Source organism: Arvicola amphibius, chromosome 1 (genome assembly GCF_903992535.2).
Source record: "Arvicola amphibius chromosome 1, mArvAmp1.2, whole genome shotgun sequence".
NCBI classification, from domain to species: Eukaryota; Metazoa; Chordata; class Mammalia; order Rodentia; family Cricetidae; genus Arvicola; species Arvicola amphibius.
The window spans coordinates 137135837-137158877 of NC_052047.1; the positions used below are offsets into that span (position 1 = coordinate 137135837).

The following is a 23041-nucleotide window of genomic DNA, read 5'->3' on the forward strand; positions in this document are numbered from 1 at the left end:
ACTAACAACCTTGTGTTATTGGTGAAGAAACCGAGGCACAGGCAGACCTTACAGGAGTTGCCCTGGTGAACTGATCCTCACACTCAGTCACGACCACACCCGAGGGCTGGCTAGCAGCGATATACGTTCTTAAGTATTTCAGGATGACAATTGCCCAGAGCCCCTCTGAGATCCACTGTTAAGCTATTCCACAACTTAGCATCTCCGCATCTCCTGTGTTTTGGTTTTCAGCTCTGGAACAACTATTTTCACCTGGCTGTGGCTTTCCTCACTCAAGAGTCCCTGCAGCTGGAGAATTTTTCAAGTGCTAAGAGAGCCAAAATCTTCAACAAGTAAGTCATTCCCCCAGCTCTGCTGCTGCAGGCAAGAGCCTCCTGCTTATTACCCTAATTTCCATGTCTCCTCTAAGCCAACTGGGTACAAATTGAGACGTAATCACAGTGTAATGAAAGGGTGGCTTCAAATCACAGACCTGGTGTCGCCTTTGTAACCCGTGAATCAAGATCTAAAAATTGCAGGATTCATCCCGGTAGGTTCAAAGTCAGTGTGATTGGAGATGGTTAGTGCGACATAGCATTTGAGTTTCTGGAGATAATGACTTTTGCTGAGGACTCTTCTGATGTCATTACACATGTGGTTTACTTTATTGCCTAGTTTTCCAATTGCTTCTACAATAGAGGGCTCTCTTGAAAGCCATCAGCGCTGCTAGGCCTGCCCAACCTGCTGGTGCAGAGCTGTCCATGGTTTCCTTCCCAACACAAAAGTCACTTGTCTTCCTCTGGTTTGAGTGGGCTAGATTAGCCTGTGTGTCATTGAAGAAGCTTCATGCAGGCCAAGATCCTCGGGCATCTCTGTGTTGCCAGAGGGCATCCTGAATGCTCCTGTTCCTATGTCAAAAAAGAAGACCATGGGCTGAGGAGATGGCTCCATGGGTTAGATGCTTGCTGCTCAAGCTTAAGTATCTGAGTTCAAATCCCCAGAACACCTGTAAAGCCAGACACAGTGGCGCACATCTGTAATTCCAGAGCTCATATGGTATGATAAGAGACAGAGCAGGGGGCGGGGGCGGGGAGCAATCCCCTGAAGTGTTCAGGCTTACATAGCAGCCAACAAGAAACCTTTCCTCAAAGCATATGGAAGGGGAGGTCCAATACCTCTGATCTCTACTCACATGCATTCACATGGTTTCTCTCTCTCTCTCTCTCTCTCCCTCTCTCTCTCTCTCTCTCACACACACACACACACACTTTAGGGAGAAAGAAAATCACTGGTTGCTTAGGTTCCTTCCCATGATCTTGGTGTCCTGAAGGTTTAGCTCCTCTTCCGCCTCAGTCCCACTAATGTCATCCTGTTCCAGATTTCATTCATTGGGGACTGCCTAGAAGACTCTGAAATGTTGCCCATATTTCTGAGTCATCCTATGTATAATGCCTTTGCAATATTCTGACTATACCTCTGCCTTGCATAGTCCCTCTGAGATGCTGAGCTTAGAGGATGCCAAAGGAGTCTTGGAATGGGAAGAGAGAGTGCTCTGCTTCTCATCGTCAACCAGTTTCTGCCTTCCTTCCTGGGAAATGGAAAGCACATGATCCCTGGAGTGTGAGACGTGTTTCTGCACACAATACTGAGATTTGTTCGCGTGCCAGCAGCTGTCTAAGCACTGTACATTCATCTATATGTGTGTGGGGTGGGGGAGGGGTTCGCATACAATCATTCAAGAGCATGACTCTTCATTCAGTAAGTCCTCCCATAACCCGTGTTTTCCATATGAGCAAGATAAAGCACAGAGGCTCACCACGGGCCACCTCCCTTATCTCACTCATGAAGGCAGATTCCAGCCTTGGCAGCTCTGTGCCCAGGGTGAATTTAACTGCTTGACTATCAGAGAAACCCTGTCTGCAAATCTGCTTGCTCCTGACCAGATCTCCTTTGGCTCCTTCAGGTGGCTGACCCCAAGAGCCACGAATGTGGAACAATGGCTATTATTTAGAAGTGACAGATGTACCTGCCAAACCAAGCACACTGGGGCAGGGTAGCACCCACCTGTGACTGCTGGCACATTGCCTCTCTTTGGAACCTTTTCAGGACTTAATTGCTCAGCATGGCTCCCTGTGCCCAGGGATAGACTTTTACCAGCTATGCATACTGGAAACTAACACTACACGAAGTGCCCACTTTCTGACAGTCACAGGGCTCGTGAGAAGGGACTGCTTGTTGTTGTTCTCCCGACAGTAGGAACCACTATTTTAGAAGCAGCTGTCAGTGTGGCTCCCTGAGGCCACCCCAGCTCCTTGTCGCACAAGTTCTCGCCATTTGTCCCATTTGTTCAGCAGTCCATGTGGGCTGTGCACACTGAGAGGAGACTCTGGCACCCAAACCTAGTGCTGGCTGAGTTAAGAGCCCATTTGATATGAAGCACCTCTACTTCCTACTCTTAGAGATGGATGCTGTCTTAGTTAGGGTTTCTGCTACAATGAAGAGACACCATGACCACAGCAAATCTTATAGAGGAAAACATTTCACTGGGGCTGCCTTACAATCTCAGAGGTTCAGTCCATTATCATCATTGTGGGACATGGCAGTATGCTGGCAGATATGGTGCTGGAGAAGGAGCTGAGAGTCCTACATCTTGATCCACAGGCAACAGAGAGACTGGTATCCCACTGGGCATAGCTTGAGCATATGAGACCTCAAAGCCCACTCCCACAGTGACTTCCTCTATCAAGGCCATACCTACTCCAACAAGGCCACATCTAATAGTGTCACTCCCTGTGGGGACCATTTTCATTCAAACCACCACAGATGCCTACTGGGGAAGAGATGCTTTTAAATACGATGCAGCTTCTGGAGGCTTTGATGCTGAGCACTTTGGAGACCAGGGTGGTAGCTCTATGCTGGGCTGTCCTCATGGTGCTATATTAACAGTCCAAACTCAAGCAGCAACAGTGATTGCTTTAGCAGGACCCTGATCTCCAGAGAAAGTCTTTGCTCTATGGAGTCAAAGGCCACGGAGCCAAAGGAAACAAACACAACCATCTGGTGTCTCCCTTTCCGCGACCCACAGGGACTCTGGATCAGGTTTTTCTGTCTCTCTTAGACATGATATGAAGAGACTCTCGGGCTGTGCTTCTGTGTGTTCTCAAGGGCTTCTCAGGGGGAAAGCCCGATTTTCTTTGTAAATGCCATGGGATATTTGGGCCTCAGTAGGCCACAGACTACATGTGGCAGTGACTGCCCATCGAGGGCACAATGTGCTCCTGTCTATGATAAGCCCAACATGACTTATAAGCTGAAGAGACATCAGATCAGCTTCATAGAGGGTGCCACCAGTGTTAATGGCCCTAATCACCTGATAGTATATTTTCAAACATTCGTCTAAATAGTAAACAACTTTAGAAGTATCTCAGAACGTCCTGCCCAAACTCGTTTAATTTACTGGGTGCATTGAGCCCCTAGATATCATCCCTTTAGCTTCTTTAGTAGAACAGTGTTAGGCCTCTTCTGTGCTCAGGCAAGTATGGTCCTGATGCAGGGGAAGGAGGGAAAGTGGATCCCAAGGGAAAGACATTCATTGTCTAGTGGAAAGCAAAGCCAAAGCAGTGAATGGAGTCAGGACAGCAATGAGGTTGTTACCAGGACCTTGAAAGCTGGAGGCTGGCCTAGAGAGCAGAAGCTACCAGGTAGTGTGGACTTTAGACATGGGTTCGATGAAAATTGACCTGTTTGCCTGCTTGACTGACATTGCCCAAAGGGCATGGTCCAATCTTCTAGCAGAGATACACTGACTTGGAAGTGTAAGGGAGTGGTGGGGGCTGGCTCCTCGGACGGAGGGAAGAGATATGAAGTTAATCCCAGTGGTCTGAGGTAGTAGCTGATCTTAGGTACTTGTGTTTAATTATGTCTAGGGGAAAGCCTTGGATCTGAGGTAGATTTGTGTCCTCTAATTCATGCCCTCTGGACTGTTCACGTGTGGCCTATCAGCTTCTCTTGGGCACATCTGAGTGGGCAACCTCTGTCTTCTTTTTTTTTCCTGCCTGGTCTGCCTCACCATGGCTCAGAAAAGTAGATGTTTCTGGAATCAGAAGACCTACTTATTCATGCCCTACGTACCTGGGTATAAGACACACAAAAAAGAAAAGCAAACCACACCATACTCAGAACTGTAGTGATATTTTGTGTTTTAATAGATAAAGCTTTCCTGAAGATCAGAGAAGCAGTGTAGCCAGCCATTGAGAGACTTTTTACCTCTACTGAATCCTCAGACTGAAGGAGTGATCCTGTCTCTACTAATCCTCAGACTGCATCCTCGGACTGCATCTGAGCTCCTGTCTCCTCCTCCCTAGTACTGGGATTAAAGGTGTGTGATCCCAAGTGGTGGGATCACCTTTGTGTGAGTTCTGTTTCTCTTTTAGATTTGATCAATTTTGTGTAGCCCAGGGTGGCCTTGAACTAACAGAGATCCTTCTGCCTCTGTCTCCCAAATTTTATGATTAAAAGTGTGTACCACCATTGCCTGACCTCTAGTGGCTTAGCTCTGCACTGTAATCTTCAGGCAAACTTTATTTGTTAAAACACAAAATATCACCGCGCACAACTGAGTATATTAACCACCAAATAAGAGGAAGATTTGCTTATAAACCTCAAAATAAAAAAAAAAAAAACCTCAAGGAATCAAAGTCCATAATAAGAAAATGCTGCTATTCCAAACCTTAACACATCGTTGGTGCTGGTGGCTCCCAGGGACAGACATCAGGAAAATGCTGCTTTGGACTCTCATCCACCCTCCCCAAGCTTTTTGCATTATTGGGGTTCAGGACATATAAATACAATGCAGAAGAGTTAACTTTAAAGTCACAGTCATTTGACAACATCAATATGTCACATGACAAGGGAACTCCATTTTCAGGACCCAACTTTGTTCTGGATTCGTGAATTGCTGTTTCATGTTTCTATTTTGTTGTTTGTTTGTTTGTTTGTTTGTTTGAGACAGGGTCTCTCTACACAGCCTTGGCTGTCCTGGAACTCACTGTGTACATCAGGCTAATCTCAAAGGCACAGGGATCCTTCTGCCTCTGCCTAGGAGTGCTGGGGTTAAAGGTGGATGTCACTAAGCACAATGCTTTTGCAAATGTTTGCAAGAAATTCCCTCTCACAATGGCATTGCAGCGGGGCCGGGGGGGGGGGGCATTGGACAAGCCCAACTCTTTTATTTACCCATATTTTTTCTTGTGAAATCTTTAACCTCCTAAGACTTGTTTTGCAGCTGAACCAAAACATCACAAAAACAAATCTGTCCCATTTCATCAGGCACTGGCTTCTGAGGTGCCAAACCAGAGATGGGATTTTGAGGGAAACTAGGAATTAAATGTGATGTGACAAGTCCCGTTTTACAACATGGTCTAATCAGAAGGTAGGATTCTATATTGCAGAATACGATTGATTCAATCCTCATGCTTATTTTTTTTTTCCAAAAAAGAGTCAAATTGTTCTGAGTAAATTCACTTCAAGGATTAGTGGGAGACCCAGGGAAACAAACCTCATAAGCAGTAGCCCTGTGCCACCTTTGCGTTGGCAAAGCTAATTAGATACATTGATGAGGCATTGTCCTGGGGAGCATAATAAAGCTTAACGCAAGCAGAATGTTCACATCAGCCTGCGTCTAACAGGGCTCATTCCCAGTGGTCTCATCCCCTCCTAGCTATTGTGGGTTTTTTGTTTGTTTCTTTTGTTTTTTCCATTAAGACAGAAATGCCTCATCTTACCCACAGGCCCAGTTCTTGGTTATCTTTCCGTTCTTTCTCTGTTGTCCTAACCATCTACCCTGTAGCACCCTCTGGCCACAGACACTCTACTCCTTCAGAACCTCTGACCAAGTCACAAGTCACTAAATCAGGGTGTGACATTCAGTGCTCTGGATTGCTCTCCTCAATTCCTTCAACACTGTTGCTTCTCACCTGTGTCTTGGTCACTGACACAGAGTTTGGGTGCTTTGTAACAAGGTTGCCATTAGCTCATAGTCTTGGAGGTCAGAGATTTCAAGGGCACAAGGCCAGCGTTTTCCTAGCTTCTGCTGAGTCTCATGCTGCATAACAACATGGTAGCGAAGCCTGGAGGGGAAGCAAGGAGTACAGCGGAGCGCTCATGAGAGAGAGAAGCAGGCAGATTTGCTTTATAAATATGGACTCTGTCCATGACTAATCTATTCTTGGAGACCTAACTCTGTCCTGAGAGATATAACTCACTCTCAAGAGATCTGACGAACTCAATCTTGAGAGAACCAAGCCAGTCTCTTGAAAGACATTTCTCCATCCCCGAGGGTGGGATTCTCATGATGTAACCACATCTAGATGTCTTAATGTGTGCCATCTCTCTGTCCTATTACCTTGGAGACCAAACTTGCAGCACATGGACCTTTGGGGACAAGAGTGCCCAAATCACAGCACTCCATCTTCAAGAATTTCATCTCCTCCTCCCCTAGAACTCCATCCTAGGCTTGCTTCCGCCCCCATCCAGCCTGGCTCCTTGTCTGCTTTAGACGTCTGCACCCACACGTCACATGTCAGAGCCCCTCCGATCTCACTTGTAATGTTCTTGTTTTATTCTCTCCTTAGGGGAGCGTTTTTCAGATTCCAGATTCTAATCACTTACCAGGGCAGGGACTAAGTGGATGGATCACTGAGTATGTTCCTGAGGTTCATCTGCCATTACAGAGGGCGCAGGGAGTCACAGTCTGTTGTCTGGCACTTATCAGGACAGAAGTCTGAAATCAATATGGTGGTAGTGGAGATTCTTCTGCTGGGGGAGGGTTCTGTTGACTTCAGCCGGCTGTCCCCAGGCCTCAGCATCCCTTGGCCTGTGTTATAAGTCCGCTCTCTGCACATCTCCAGATTATGTTCTTTCCATGTCTTTCTGTGTGTCCGTGACTCTTAGTGTGCCTTCCTCCTAGGAGCAGCACTTCTGGCATTTAGGGCCCAGTCTACTCCACCGTGGCTTCGTCACAACTAGGTTACATTGTACAGATCCTATTTCCAAGTGAGGTCACACCGGCAGGAACCATGTGTGTAAGATATGCAGGCAACCTGTGTGATTCTGAGATTGAAGGCTGTCTCTCATGCCATGATATAGGCCTGTGGGTCTTGTTGGTGTTCTCAGTAAGGGGTGACTAAATGAATCAGTCTAATGGCCCTTGCAACCATGAGCGAGATGCTGTGGTTAAGACAAGCCTGTTCAATTTTGGCATCTCTTCAACAAAGTGTTAGCTGAGACAAAGTGAGTTCCACCCTGCTCCTAGCATTCAGAAGAGCCCCAAGACAAGCATCGAGAGTTGTTTCCCTATGTGTAACAGAAAGTGAGGGCCCAGGTAGTTTGCCCAACTGTGCTTAGATTTGGGTTCTGGTTGGCCTTATCCCTTATGAGATCTGAATGCGGTGGATGTAATTTTCTCTTCTTGGGCTAAAGATGCAGGAGTAGGCTCTTAGGACTTCCTGAACTAGGGAAAAGCGCCTTCTCAAGCCAGTGTTCCTATGCTCACCTGTGGACACACAGGAATGAGGTCACTTAGCTCTTTGTCCTTCTGACTTGGTGGAGCTAAGGTTCACATCTGCTCAGCACCATGAGTCCCGCGCTCCTCATTGGAAGAGTGACCTGGCTCTGTAAGAATGGTAAGAGATGGGAACACTTTGGAAGAAGAGGAGTGTGTGCCACGCAGGAAACACTGTAGGCTTATGATCTGAGGACCTGGACTCCCTTCTCTCTTTGCCCTGTAACCCAAGCTAAGTCATCCAGCGTTTCCCCTCCAGGCTTGGGCCAGTTCTCTGACTCTGCACTGTGAGCGAGTCACTTAACTGTGATCTCCACGGTTGCCCTCAGCTCGGAGGTCTGCCTCCAGGAAATGAGCTTCAACCAGACAATTATCATCATTTTTCTCTTCCAAGAGAAGACGGTAGAAGTGTTTCCCGCGAGCCCTCTTGAGGTCTGGTGACAGCTGCTGCCCTGCTTGGGAATTACTAGGAAGCTTGTATAGACTCATCAGATCTGCCTTCTTATTAAATGGAAAGGAAGGATCAAGCCCACTGCCAGGGAACTCCAGTCCTGCCCTCCACCCTGCGACTGCCTCCTTCTTGTCTTGGTTTCCAGGCGTCTTGTCTTATTCGACTGTTCATCAGTATTTTGAGCTCCTTGTGCTGTAGGCCTGGCTCTCATGAGAATCGCCTGCTCTGATCATTGCCAATCCCCTGGTTCTCAAATACTGCCATGCCCAATCATCACCTGGGTCCAGAAACCAGAAGTGAGAGGGGAAACCCACGGCCTTCACCGCCCTTCAGCAAGGGAGAAGCATCGTGCTGACGAGCAGGCATAGAACTCTTAATTCTCACAGCGGCTGGAGAAAGGCAGGTCACCAGCAGGAGTCACAAATGTTAAACCTGCTGCTGGCAAAATAAATCCCAGGGCGTCCTTTAGACTGTTAGAATTGTAATCAGTAGAGGACCCGAGAGAGTCAAGGGCAGAGAAACAGAGACACCCACGAAGCCTACTGTTAGACGGTCTTGTGTTTTGAGAAAGAAATCCTCCCCATAGCCTGGATGAAAGATGTTCAATGCTGGAGCTAATGATACCACTTTTGGTACCACTGGCGTCATTAGTGGGTTGAGGGAATGAACACACGACCGTAGGAGCCTAGAGGGCATTTGTTTTCTACAGCGACCCGCCACAATGCTGTGTATGCCAGTCTTGTCTGAGGCCTTGTAGCTAGAAGTGACTAGTCCATTAACCTCAGAAGAAAAGTCCTGGCTGGGTCTGAATGTGACTCCTCTCCCCCAGTAAATGGCAGAAGATGCCACGTTGCCAGGTTGCCACGATGCCAACTGCATTTTGCCTGGACCCAGGTGGCAGTGGCTGCTGAGAAACCCCAAAATGATGGGCAACTTAATGTGTTCTGGTCCCAGAACCCTTGAGCAATTTGAAGGGAGAGTCAAGTGTGGGAAGGGTGTGTCCCTGTCACCCATGATCCCAGACTTGCAGGGTTTGTTGGTGGTGTGTCTTCATTGGCTGGATCAGACCTCCTATCACTGACAGCAAATTCGGTGCTGGCTGAGATTCCCTGATTTACTGAGAGTACCTGTCTTCTTGCTGACTTGCTGGGCTATGGTCTACATGTCCTAGCTGGGAGCCAGGAAAGGATATATATCATGCATATACATTAGCTGGCATACAAAGTAATGGTATATACACATGCATATATACATGTGTACATATATACATATACACATATATGTATCTATCATTAGTTTGTTCTTATACACCTTACACCCTTCCCCAGGACCTTCCTTTGATGTCCTTCCTACCCCCATTCATTCTCCCTTCTATTTTTTTTAACTTATACCATTACCCTCTCTTATTTTTCCCTCCCTTTAGATTGAATCCCCTCATATCCCACTTTCTATTTTCTTTACATATTTATATAATATGGAAAAGAGTGTATATACTTCCATATATATATATATATATATATATATATATATATATATGGAAAGGAGTGTGTGTATTACATAAACATACACATGCCTACATATGTATATGCCGGATCCCTCATAGAGGAATCATGTATGTCGTATGGATTATAATTTTTCTCTACTGCTGAGATGAACATGCCTCTGTAACCCCTCTGTTGTGAGTGACAGACAGGTGTTTAGGGCACCAGAGCCTTTAATAAGGTGGCAGCCAGCTGGGAGTTGTTGATTTAGCAGCCAGGATGTTTGCCTAAAGAGCCAGGACACCATCATCTGCCATAAGCTTTCCTTGGTGCCTCAGCTGCCACAAGGACGAACGGAGCAAGCTCAATGATCCAGCTGTTCGGCTGCAATGCTGTATGATAATTTTGCAAATTATTATTTTTAATATAATCAGCTTTTTCCTTAGGCACTAAAAGAAAAAGTCGAATTGCTCACAAACTAATAAAGGTTTATCTTCTGAAGCATCAAATTCTGTTTACTCATGAAACGCACACCTCCTCTCTTCGCCCACCGGGAGGAAAATTAGCATTTATTTTCCCAGATAAACAAAAGCTGGTGGAATGTCTGTTGACATATTTGGGTGTTAAGCTCTTGCTTACATTTAAAATGATATAGAAGAATGAGGAAAAATTGGAAGCAGCCTTCCCTGACTCTAGGGTTTCATTTTCCTGTGGGGAGGCTGCTGCTTCTGTGGACACAGGATGCTCTGGGGTGGCAGCAGCATGCATGGGAAACAAACTCCCTTAGGCCCAGGAGCCATGTGACTGAAGAACACAAGATGCTTTGGGTGTTCGTCACAGCTTCTCTGTGCGCTCTCAGCAAGGCACTGTCGTCTGGGATGAGCCGGGTTCCCACCTGGAGCTCTCCTTGAAATCCTGCTGCTGGCAGATGTCGTTGGAACTTGGACACAACCTTCCATCCGTGATGCAAGCTTGGAGTTTGACTTCCAGAGGCTCTGTAGACTGACGTGGCATCTTTCTTTCCCTGGTGTCTAGGTATGGAGACATGAGGAGACAGATTGGCTTTGAGATCAGAGACATGTGGTACAACTTGGGTGAGTAGCTGGCTGTCATCTTGGGGGTGGAATAAGCACCTTGAGTTCCCTCTGCATTATGATATTGGCCCCATTTTTCAGTGTTGATGCAATGTGTGTGTCAGTCTTTGTTCCTTAGGACTGCCCACTGGATTTTCGAGCAGGATCTCTCATTGACTTGTAACTTGCCACGTTGGCTAGGTCCTGCTTCTCAGGCCCCAGGGATCCGCTTGTCTCCACTTCCCCAGCACTGAGGTTACAAGCATGAACCACCTTGCCCAGATTTGTTTTGTACGGTTCTGGGTTTGAACTCGGGTCCTCCTCATGATTGCATGGCAGGCACTTTACCAACTAAGCCATCTTCCCAACCCCTTTGGGATAAGTCCTCAATTCCTTCTCTTCCTGGGATAGTAATCACTGTTGTTTGCTCAGATCCATTTTCAGTAAGGAAAGCAGATTAAAAGGAAGAAAAACGTCTCCCTGAGTCAAATAAGGAAATCAAGAAAGCTTACCCTAGTATCAGGTAGACACATAGGTTGGACTGCCATTGCTTTGAAGTACTCTCTGCTTAGGTCTGGATTTGCTCTAATTCATTTGCCAGACCACGTGACATTTGCCATCACTCACTGTGTTCAGTTGTGCAGAATCTACCTTCTAAGAGGTTTTTTTCATATATTCAAACTCCGCATTTGCTTACCCTGCCACCAGGTGGTGGTAGCATGGTGTGCTGGTGTGATCAAAGCAGCGAGAGATCTGTTTAATGATAATATAAGATGATTATAACTTTACCCAGGAATTAATTCCTTAACAGAGCACATTTCATCAGTCATAACAAGGAATTTTCTATTAATCTTAACCAACGGCCAGCAAGGTGACTCTGCAGCTAACGGAGCTTCCCAGAAAGCCCAATGACCTGAATTTGATCCTAAGACTCACGTGGTTGAAAGAGAGAACCAACCCCTGCAAGTTTTCCTCTGCCTATACCATGACTCACTTGCATTCAAATGTGCACGCACACACGCATGCACGCACGCACGTGCACACATACACAAACAAATGGGGGCTGGAGAGATGGCTCAGTGGTTAAGAACATTGACTAATCTTTCAGAGGACCTGGTTTTGATTCCCAGCACCCACATGATGGCTCATAACTTCCTTTAACTCCAATCCCATGGATCTAACACCATCTTCCTTCCACCCCAGGCACTATATGCATGTGGTACGCAGATATACATGCAGGCATAACACTCATATACATAAAAACAAAATATCCAAGATATATAAATGTGATAAAATTATGTTTTAAAACCAATAGGACATGATTTTCTCATAGATAAGTTTCTTAACAAAAATAGTGACTAACAAGAACTTGACTTCTGTCTTCAATGTTCCTACGGGGAGCCTGGTCATGATACTAAGTCCTTATAGCCATCTGCCTTCTGCTCTCAGAGTTTGTATCAAAGTGTCCCAGACCATGTCGGGGTTACCCAGGTACCTGGAGATCATCAGGGATCAGCATAGTACCTGGCAAATATGGCTAGGAAGACTAAGCGAAGAGTGGTTTTTGATGGAAGTAGGTACTGGATTACATCACACACCTGGATACCCTGAGACAGACAGGAGTAGACTTTGTAGGGCTGCCGCTGTTACTATGATCAGCAGGGTCAAAGTGACCTCTTGGCAACCTAAACAAGATTCTCCTTGTCCCTTTTGACACCTCACCCTTCTGAGCTCTCGGTGTCAGATGTGGGAAGGGAAATACTGTATCATCTGCAGGGAAAGTCAGAATTTCCCAATGCTCTTTGTCTTTCTGTTTAGATGAAAAAATAGAGAGCTATTTCCTCCTTTCTTTCTTGATATTGTTGAATTTTTAGACGAGAGTCTTACTGTGTACCCAGTCTAGACCACCTCAGCTTCCTAAGTGTTAGCTTTGCAAATGTGTGCCACCACGCCCAGCTAGATATTTTGGTTTCTTGAGTGGATCTTTACCTGAAATAGAGATGTGAAAAGCCTGGGAAAATGAGACTGTGGGAAACTCCATTGGTGATGTTATCGTATAGATGCTATATACTATATAGATAGTATATAGGCAATGCTGATAGCATAAATGTTTGACTTGAGCTACCAGCCCAGCTCCTGGGCATAGAGCTGCAGGGTAGAGTTTCCTGGTTTGAAGTACATACCTGTCAGGGCAGCTGTTTCTGCTGTATGCACCCATGCTTGCAGAACCTGCACCACCCCGTGTATATTGGGTATCAGAATTGGAACAGGCTGAGGACCCTTCAGGGACAGTCTCTGTAAGACTTTAACCTGATCATAGCCACCTGTGTAGGGAGGACCTAAGTCCTGACTCTTGGGTATTCCAGCCTGCTCATCTCTGCAACATGGATCCTACAGGAATGATCCTGCCCTTCCTGACTTTCTGCCATCTCTGAGTTGGCCTATGAACCCCGGGGATGGATTGGCTAGTTTGCTAAGTCATGCTGACTTTTCTTTCTCCACTAACCTACCCTGTCCTGCTTCTGTGACCTCTGTCATGTGACTAGATCCTTCTGTGCTCCTCTCAGTCAGCAGTCTAGTTTATACATTATGATGGCTGGGCAAAATTTGTCAGAAGACTTCCAATCCAGAAGCCAAATAATCCCGTAAAGTGTACCTAGGGTGAGATCAGTAGTGACATACTGGGGCTTTTGAAACAGAGAAGGGGCTGCCCATGGGTCATATTAACCAATTTTTCTCTGTTTCTTCTCAAAACTGCTAACAGATAAATGTCATTTGACCTGGAAAGCCTGATGGGCAGACTCATGCCAGGCAGAACCTAGTGTGTTAGCTGTGAGGGGGAGAATGACGAGAGGCAAAGAGGCATGCCACCAGGCGGCTCACACTGTAGTTTTCCGCCCTGTGACAGGGAGTTCAGATCCTCTCTAGGCCCAACAACCAAAGGGAGATGAATGAGTTCTGTTCCACTAGCCAGGCTGCACTGTGGGTCTGTCCCTTTGGTTCCTCTGGACATAAGCTTGCATACAAAAGGACCTAGTCTCAGTCTTTATTACGGCAAAAAAAAAAAAAAAAAGAGAGAAAAGAAAAGAGATCTTGAGGTCACCCAAGTAGAGGTCTCAGGGATCAGTGTTCAATCAGATGCCCCCTTCTTCCTTGACAAGCAGTGGCTGCTGTCCCAGGCACCCCCAGCATCCTGCTGGGGTCCCGTGGTGACAGGGTCACTGGTGGGAACTGAGGGAACTTCAGTACTGAGTTCTGGCTCTAGTTGGCCAGAGATTATCCTAACCTGTGGGTCCGCTTGCCTTTCCAGTTTGTATGTCTTAATTTTTTTTTTGAGAGTTGTGTTTTCGTTTTGTTTTATCTTATATTTTTAATGCTGACCCTGATCTTTGTGCTTTTAAAGTTTTATTCTAATATCTCAATCACTGAGTTTATTGTTTTATACATGTTCAGGTTTCTTTGAAAATATTCACTCCCACTACCCACTCTTTCTGACTTCCACTAATGCCCCCCCCCACACACACACACACACACTTCTATGCCCTTTTTTATCTGTTTGGAGTTACTCAGTAAGTTTCGTTAAGGCTCTTACAGAAGCACCGATGAGGATTATTTCCAGGAGCAGGTGCACCTTGCCCATCGCTGTATCGCGGAAGATGTCTCTGCCTCCTCCAGCGGCCAAACTACATGCTCCCTTTTAAGTATTGTCAGTTGCGCCTCTGAAGCTCCAGATGTTGACTTTGAACCCGCCCCATTTCTTTCCATGCCGTTTGCCATGACAGCCAAGAAGGAAGGAATGATGGGCTTTGGGAAGAGTGAGGTCCTCCTAGAGACTCTTTGGGAGCCTGAAGTCTTAGACTTTTCTGTCCCAGAGTGGTGGACTCTCTTGGCAACATCTGCCATTATGTTCTCATAAGATGAGCCCAGCAACAGAGACGTTTGATTCACCGTGCCAAGAATGAAGATAACTGAGGAGGAGCCCCCCTCCCCCTTATGGTTACTCCCTAATGTGAACACATAGCTAACGCCTGAGGGTTTCAAAGCTTGCTCATCAACAGCAAACATCAACTTGGGCATAAGAACAAGCAAGGAGTTCAAAAGGAAGTCGTGACCTTGGCCAATTAAAGAGCAAGGATTTGTCATCTACAAAAAAGGACAACTTCTATGCAGATAACTGGCAATTTCGTAGGATTGTATTTGGTTTTGTTTTTCTTTGGGCAAATAATAAGCCCTTTGCTCCTCCTGGCATCTATGGGGTCACCGTGGCCAGCAAGGCCCCTTCCTGCTGTGGTGCTCCAGTGTTCAGGCCTGCCTGCCAATAGCGCTGTGCAGGCTGCCGCTCTCCAAACTCCTAGCAGCCCATCATGATTTCCCAGGATGTGCACAACCTATTTTCCACATAGCTTCCTGTTTTCTGGTTTTTTTTTTTTTTTTTCCAATGGGCTCAGGTTTGGGAATTTGTTGGCAGGCACATGCAGCCAGTTCTGCCAAGAAAATAAAAATAGAAGTCGGATCAGATGTGTTCCTCACCTTAGAATTAGTCACCTGTCACTCCACCAGTGCACCGGATGCCTTCCCTCCACCCCTCCAGGGCTGTGTGTGGTCTTTGGAGAGGGGTGTCTCATACAGATGTGCCCCAGCAGCCCTGCTGGGTGGGACAGGGCAACAGGCCTTTTCTTCCCAGAACAAAGAAAAAAATCAAAGCCATATTCTTCCAAAAGAACTGTAGGGAAAAAAAAATGTGTTTATTTACCCAGTTCTCCTGTTATTTATGAGAACTTCGTGGAGGTGGCCTCACCTCATCTCCCTCACACCTTGCTTCCACCAGCTACTTTTGTTTGTTAAGCCAACTCTCAGGAGCCAGCACGTGCTCCCTGACCCGATCTGGCTGGAACAAAAGTGTTCACAGAGAGGCCTTGCTTTGGCCTTTTTTGGCTTGAACTATTTTTTTTATGCAAGGATCCCCTTCGCTGGTGTTTTTGGGAATGTGAAAGCTGGCTGCTTTTCATTAAGCCCAGGTACTATATGATGCAGCCTAGCAGATTTCTGTTCTGTGGTCCTTTTGTGTGCACAATTTCCCCACGATGAGACCTGTCCAGTGGCCGAATTCCTGAACATCAGATGTGCTGAGGTGAACATCCAGACAATGGGGAAGGTGCTGACTGGGAAATGCCTGGCTTCCATGAAAGCCAGGTGTCACTTTCGGAGGCGTTAGCACTGCACCCTGTCACGAGAACAGAAAGTCCAGGCAGGTCTGAAATAGGGAAAGAATACAGCTAGGAGGCCGAAGGTAGAATGTTTCCTCGCACCGTGGTTATTAGAACCTCTGCTACTTTTCTATTGTCATGAAACACCATGACCAAAAAAGCAGCTTACGGAAGAAACGGTCTATGGCACCTAAGGTTTCAGAGAGACAGTCCATCGTGGTAGAGACGGTGTAGCAGCAGGCTACTGGAACGGGAAGCTGAGAGATCATATTTCCATCTACACCCAGGAAACTGAGAAAGCAAACTGGAAGTGAAGCAAGGCTATAAACTCTCAGAGCCTGCCCCCAGAAACATACTTCCTCCAGCAAGGCTGCGCCTCCTGCAGGTTCCATAATCTTCCCAAACAGAGCCATCGACTAGAGACCAAGTGTTCACATACCTGAGCTATGGGGACACTGCTCACTTAAGCTATTACAATCATCCTCTTCTTCCTTTCTCTCCAAAGTGCGGGGGGGGGGGGGGGGAGGGACACGACTGCATGAAATCCCTTGACTCTCATTGGCCCGCATTCAGGTCCATCCTTAGAGACTTTAGCTTGATGTGCATCTGGGGAAACCCCCACAGTAATTAAACGGGTAGATAATGAGCATCAGAAAGCCCTTCCCACCTTACTAACTCAGGGACTGTGGACTTGTGACTGACAGCTCTGTCCCCAGGGGTGTCACTCCTCAGAGGTCTCAGGCTATGCTAGCCCGGTGTGTTTTCTGTACTCAAAGGAAGGGTGATGATCCACAGGGATGAAGCCCCTATTTTTTTTTTTTTTTTTTTTTTTTTTTTTTTTTTTTTTTTTTTTTTTTGTAGCTTAGTTTTTCCAGTGGCTGCCCCTGCAACCACTTGGTCTGCCTTGTCTGATCTTCCCAGCTAGGGACAATAAAAGCTGAGAGTGACAGCTAGAACTTTATGACACCGAAATTACAGCTGATGAACAACTTGCTGTCACGATCGGCTGTTTTCTGAAGCATTGGCTCTGACATCTTTTAGGCATAATACAAGGAAAATGTCACCTGAGGAATTGAATGTAATGGCACTTTCAGGGGACCGCTTTGCAGCACTTGCCTGCCTTTCAGAAGTGTTGGGCACTGAGGGGAATGGGCAGAATCGCACCACAGCAGCTTCAGACAAGATGCCAACTATTGAGCCAAAGCTGGAAATTTGAACTCTAATTAAATTCAGGTTCCTTATCAGAGATAACATTTTGTACCTGTGTCCATTGCATAAAGATCATCTTTTAGCTTATGAGAATAGTCTACTTTCTTATGTATGGTTATTTGTAACAGACACATTTGCTTAATGACTCTCTTGACAGAAATCTGCGTTTGTTGAGCTATCAAGAAAAGCAAAAATTCCGTATTGTAGTTCCCGATTGTGTCAAAGTATTAATAAGATTAATTAACTCCAGATCAGCTGGCTGGTGTTAATAAGAGAATGTCACAAATAACTCACTCGGGCGTATCGTTTCTCACGCACCCTCGTGTTACGTGCCGGAATGAGACAATGCTAGTTACAGTGCAGTGGCTTGAAGAGAAAGTGTTCTGTAATGAAAGATGAGAGGTCGCTGCCTAGGAGCAGCGCTCCTGCCTCATTGTGCCCCTCAGCAAGCTGGCGTATTAGTCAGTGTTCTCTAAAGGAACAGATAGAACAACTATGCGTGTGTGTGCATGTGTGCGTGCATGTGTGCACATGTGAGTGTGTGAGCACGAGTGTGCACGCGTGTACATGTGTGCATGTGTGTACGTGTGTGTGTGCAAGTGTGCGTGTATGTCTTTGTGTGTGTGTGCGTGCGTGTGTGTGTTAGTGACTTATGGGTTATGATCTTATGTTAGTCCCATGTGGCTGTTTTAAGACTCTCATAATTGTTCAGTCCATGAAACTGGATGTCTCAGCAGCCCCAGGCTTGTGCTGGCATCCCAGGGAGGACCTAGAAAGCTGCTGGTCTTCAGTCTGTTCCTTCTCAAAGAAATAGGTTCTAATACCAGCAGAGGAATCCCTCAGCCGCAGAATAGATGAGCTTGGCAGCAAGAGTGAGGGCAGGCAGGCAAAAGGCAAGTGTTTTCTTCTTTCGTGCCCTTTTCTATGGGCAGCCAGTATGTGGCCCAGATTTAGGGTGGGTCTTCTCACTTCCAGTGATCTAGTCAAAGAAAGATCCCTCACGGGTGTGCCCGGCTGCTTGAGTTGATTCCAGATGTTGGTGGCTGACCACGGTGATTAGCCACCACAGCCAACCTGCCTCTGTGCAGAAATCTAGTAACCTCACATCAGCAGGTGCTGTGAACCGGGTATTGCCAATGCTTTCTCCCCCTGCCTTCCCTGGCTTTCATCAAGCCCCGTGTGTCTATGCCATTTATGCCATCCCACAATCATCCTGAGTTCAGTTGCAACACAGACAGAGGGGCCTGGAGCTCCCAAAGCAGCTTTGGCTGGCCAATGAGCCCTAGGAATCCACCTCTGTCCACATCCCCAGTGCAGGGAATACAAGTGTATTCCACACACCACAGCTTTGTTTTCTATTATTTTAAATTCTGAGGATGGAACTCAGGTCTTCAGGCTTGCAAGGCAGGTTTTTTTTTTTTTTTTTATCTGTTTAGCCCAACAAAGCTGTTCTAAAGAACAGCATAAATGCTTCCCTATCCAGCAGCAGCCTGAGGTGGTAGACCCTACTGTTTCTGCAGAGCGGGGGCTCTGTGTGCTTTAACTACAGCCATTCAGAGTGTTTCATAAGTCATTGTGTAGTTCCTCAAGGTGCCCAATGGACCACAACTCTGCACAACACCGAGGAGACAGAAGGGACCTGGGACTCCATGGGTCAGCTCTGGTGTTTGTCAGATGCTCTCCCAGCCCCAGTCCCCTGCTCTGTCTGACTGAGTAGCAGATGGTGTCCACGCCCTTGACTTATGTGCTGCAATTGACTTCTTGCGAAACCAACCTCTCTGATCAATATATAGGAGATTTTTGTCTCAAAACAAACATCGCAACAACTCCTCTAAAAGAATACGATAGTACCTCTAAATATCACTACACACACTGAACAAGACATGCTTACAGGTGACAACTTTTTCAATTTTTTATTGTTATTGTATGTGCGTACCTCATATGGGGAGGGGAGATACATGCCATGACATGTGAGTGGAGATAAGAATAACACTGGAGGGCCTGCTCTCTCCTATCTTTATGTGGGTTCTGGGAGTATACTTGGGTCATGAGACGTGGTGACAAACACTTTTACCTACTGTGCCCTCTTGCTGACCTGAGACACACTTAGAGGATAGTGTGTCATTGCTTGCTCTTGCTTTCCTCACAATTCAACCTTCGCAACTCCTCTCTACAGATGAGGAGACTGGGCCATCCCTGCCCTTGTGTAATACACAAAGTGAATGTGTCTTTAATTAGCTCCCTGTGTAGCACTAGGGATTCCATTTACTTTTTTATTTATTTTTTTTGCATGTGTATATGAGCGTGGCATCCTCATGTGTTCCATGTGTGTGAAACCCATCTCCATGCCCTCTGCTTTATTGACTGAGGCAGTCTCTCACTGAACTCAGAGCTTGCTATGTCCGCTAGTCCAGCTCACCACCCTGTCCCAGGGATCGGGTCTCTGCCTCTCGTGTGCTGGATCCCGAAGTGCTGCCATGCCTCTCCAGCTTTTATGTGGGTACTGGGGTTCTGAACTCCAGGCTGCATGCTTATATGGCAAATGCTGTATCTACTGAGCCATCTCCTCAGCCTTCAGGCCACATGTGACTTGAAGTACTCAAACTCCTTCTAAGCAAGATCGGGTTCACAACCATGGAGACTCCCATTCAAAACCACTGGGTCTGTGTTGCTGTGTTCTTAAGCCCCTTCTGGAAACCCCCCCCACACACACACACACTTCTTTTTAAATTAATAGATGTCACCTTTCTCTATTGAAAGGTCAACACAAGATAAAATTCATCCCAGAAATGGTCGGCCCGATACTGGAAATGACATTGATTCCTGAGACGGAACTTCGGAAAGCCACCATCCCCATCTTCTTTGACATGATGCAGTGTGAATTCCACTCCACCCGGACCTTCCAAATGGTAAGGATGTAAGGGTGCAAAGAGTGTAAGGACTGGAGGGACAGACAAGGAAGACTGGAAGGCATTCACGGATGGTTCTGTTGATAAAGGTGATGTGCACAAATGCTGATTCGCAATAACAGTTCTCCACAGCTCAGAGAAAGTCTATGACCGTCCTTCCTGAAGAATCTGCCATCATCTGTCTTCCTTTTTGGGGTCCTCAGTTTCTAGCTGTCCCTTACTGATGTTTATTTGGACCTAACACTAAATCCTACATTAAAGTCCCTTGAAGCTGGAATGAGGGCTAAATGAGTTTAGAGCATTTTCTATATAAGCATGAAGACCTGAGTTTAAATCCCTAGAACACTTGTTTGGGTTTTTGTTTTGTTTTGTTTTGTTTTGTTTTGTTTTGTTTTTTAAAAAGCCTGCCCCAGCATAGTGACACATACTAGTGATGGGGCAGGAAACGGATGGATTATAGGAGCTTGCTGATTGGCCAGCCTAACCAAAAGGGTCAGCTTTGGGTACAGTGAGATGTACTGTCTCAGGGAATAGGATAGAGACTGAGAACAGGACACTCAGCATCCCCCTTTGGCCTCTGCAGGTGGGCTGTGCACTCCAGTCCTCTGCAGGTGGGCCATGCACTCCTGGCCTCTGCAGGTGGGCTGTGCACTTCTGGCCTCTGCAGGTGGGCATGCACTCCAGTGTTCTGCAGGTGGGCCATGCATTCCCCGCACAGACATACCTACTCAGATACACACATAATACATATATATATATGGGATGTGTGTGTTATTTTTAAATTTGATTTTAAAGGAGATATAACCCTTCAGGAAACAGGTGGACTTTTTTTTTTTTTGCCCTAGGCTGCTCAGTTCCCACTATCCGTAAGTGTACTATGCACCTGCTCGTTCACATAGCTTGAATCACATTGAATGTTTTCCCAGTATACATACTCAGAAATGCAATTTTGGAATCAAAATACTTTTGTGCCATTTGACATTATTGTTAAATTGTTTGCTGTTATTGCTACAAATTTGACCTGCCTCCACTGCTGCCACCTCTAACGCCTGGTTCCAGCGTCACTGCAGGCTTATAACCTAAAATACTTTTCCCAGGAATAAAATTTATCTGATTTTTTGAATTTCATATGAACAAAGCACAAGGGAAGACTTGTGAAAACTGCTATTAAATTAAAAAAAAAAAAAACAGGTAATGGGAAATAAAGTATTTATATAGATAAATGTCACAAGTCCAGAAAACTGAAATCGAAAGCCTTTAAAACCGTTTCTACCATTTCTCAATTTTTAAACGTAGTCTTTGGGTCAAGATAAAGGTCAAGGGTGACTGAAATGAAGATGCATGAGAGGTGAGCGTCTGCGTCTCCTCCCTCCTTGCGGTTTCTGTGTCTGGTTGCTGTATTGTGGAGGTTTCTAAATGTCCTGCAAGAGTCTCCTAAGGAGATGCTTCAGGTTTGCCGGATGATAGCAGTTAACGAGAGCCATGGAAGCAGGGTCTTCAGTCTAAACACTTGTCTCCTTTTGGGCATTCCGACTCTGTCCTTTGCTTTTGCAGAAAGCTGAACTTCCTGAGAAATAGCACAGAGAAGCGATGATCCCCAGATTTCAGCTCATGTTCTATGCGCATTTCACCGACTTAATACATGCCTTGCTTGGATGTAGGCAAATAAAAAGCAGAGCCACGAACGAGCAGATCCACTAAAGAGATGTGTTGTGCTAGGCATGGTCTCATCCTCCAGCGTTTTGCGGGACGCTCACAGGCTGTGTCCATTTGTGCTGAAACACAGGGCTACATGCACTCACAACCTTTAAGTGAAGCAAACCAAAAGACAAAAACCATAAAGCGTATTGAAGCAACCACATGATCACAAGCTTTCCCTCCACACCAGAACAAATACAGGAAACAATCCATTTGTAAAGAGAAAGGATTTGTGTTGGCTCACTGTTTGAAAGGGTTTTGCTCCCGATCAACTGTCCCTGTTGTTTGGGGTCTTTTAGTAGGGTAGCTCATCATAATGGGACAGAAGGAACAAAGCTATACACCCCAGGGTCACGAAGAGAAAAGAAATCAGGAAAGAGATGAGGCCATGATATCCCTCAAAGGTAGACTTTGTTGGCCTACACATGTCCCACACGAAAGGTTTCCTGGAGACCAAGCACCTATCCCGCGGGTTTTGAAGGCGTGCTAACAATGCAGACGGTAGCAGGTCTCTTCTGTGTCAGTTGCTGAAAGATCAGCTGCCTTGGCCTCCCAGGAAATTGCCATGCCCCAAACCTTCCCCATCGCTCACTTTTCCGCTGCTGTCCTGGTCGCTTGGTTTTCTGGTGTACGTTAGTTACAGTGACCTTCGTTTGGCCTCTCTGCCTCCTAATCAGCCATTTGAGAAGACTCACCATTCCTTGCCCTTTCTCAGCTCCAACCTTCATCCTTCTCCTCATCCCTGGCTCCCCCACACAAGGGCTCTCATGGACCACAGCACTTGTCTGTTGACTTCCTCTCTCCTTCTGGCACCTTCCTGCTTTCAGTCTGGCTAATCCTTGCCAGCCTGTTCTCTTAAAGCAGAAAGCATAACCACCTCTTCCTTATAGGCCATATCTGCAGGTACAGCCTGACTGAGTGCACGCCCTGCCCCCAGGACACAGCTGGCTCAGCCTGCCTCTCCATCCAGGAGCTGCTGGGATGGGGATGGTTGGCTGCTGTTTAAGTAATCCACCACAAATGCAATTATCTAACCTGATTAGTCACATCACTGAGGGCTTAAATTGCCTCCACTTTTATAGCAGATGCACAAACCTAATGGAGTGAGGGGAAGGCATTAGGGTTTCTTGTTTTTAGGCAGCTTTAGTGTTTTGGTCACAGGACACAGCCTCTTCTAAAGATTGTGCTTTCATAGCAGAGAAGTTGATATGCTGATGCTTGTGAAATATGCATTGTGGCCAGGTTGTCTTGTTGACTTGTAATTGGAGTTTGGAGGTGACCTACTGGGTTCAGGGGGTAACCTCCATTTGACTCACGATTAAATTGTATCTAACCATGCCTGGAGTTTTAGAAGCCTGTGCTGCAAATTGGCTTTCCCAGAGTTGCCTGGAGTTGTTGCCCTTGTACTCCTCAACCACAGTGCTAGCTAGCATTTTATTAGCACGTTCTTTCCACTACAGTTCCTGGAAGAGC

The 23041-nt window shown here is 46.3% G+C and overlaps 1 protein-coding gene across 2 annotated transcripts in view; it reads left to right on the plus strand.

Moving 5' to 3' along the window:
- Dock1 (dedicator of cytokinesis 1) overlaps positions 1–23041 on the plus strand; it is a 504121-nt gene that overhangs the window by 406622 nt on the left and 74458 nt on the right. For both annotated transcript variants that reach the window (XM_038330219.1, XM_038330227.1), the window contains exons 31-33: positions 232–332; positions 10508–10566; positions 19722–19870. In XM_038330219.1, coding sequence (XP_038186147.1) covers positions 232–332; positions 10508–10566; positions 19722–19870 — 309 coding nt within the window. The remainder of the gene's footprint in view (positions 1–231; positions 333–10507; positions 10567–19721; positions 19871–23041) is intronic.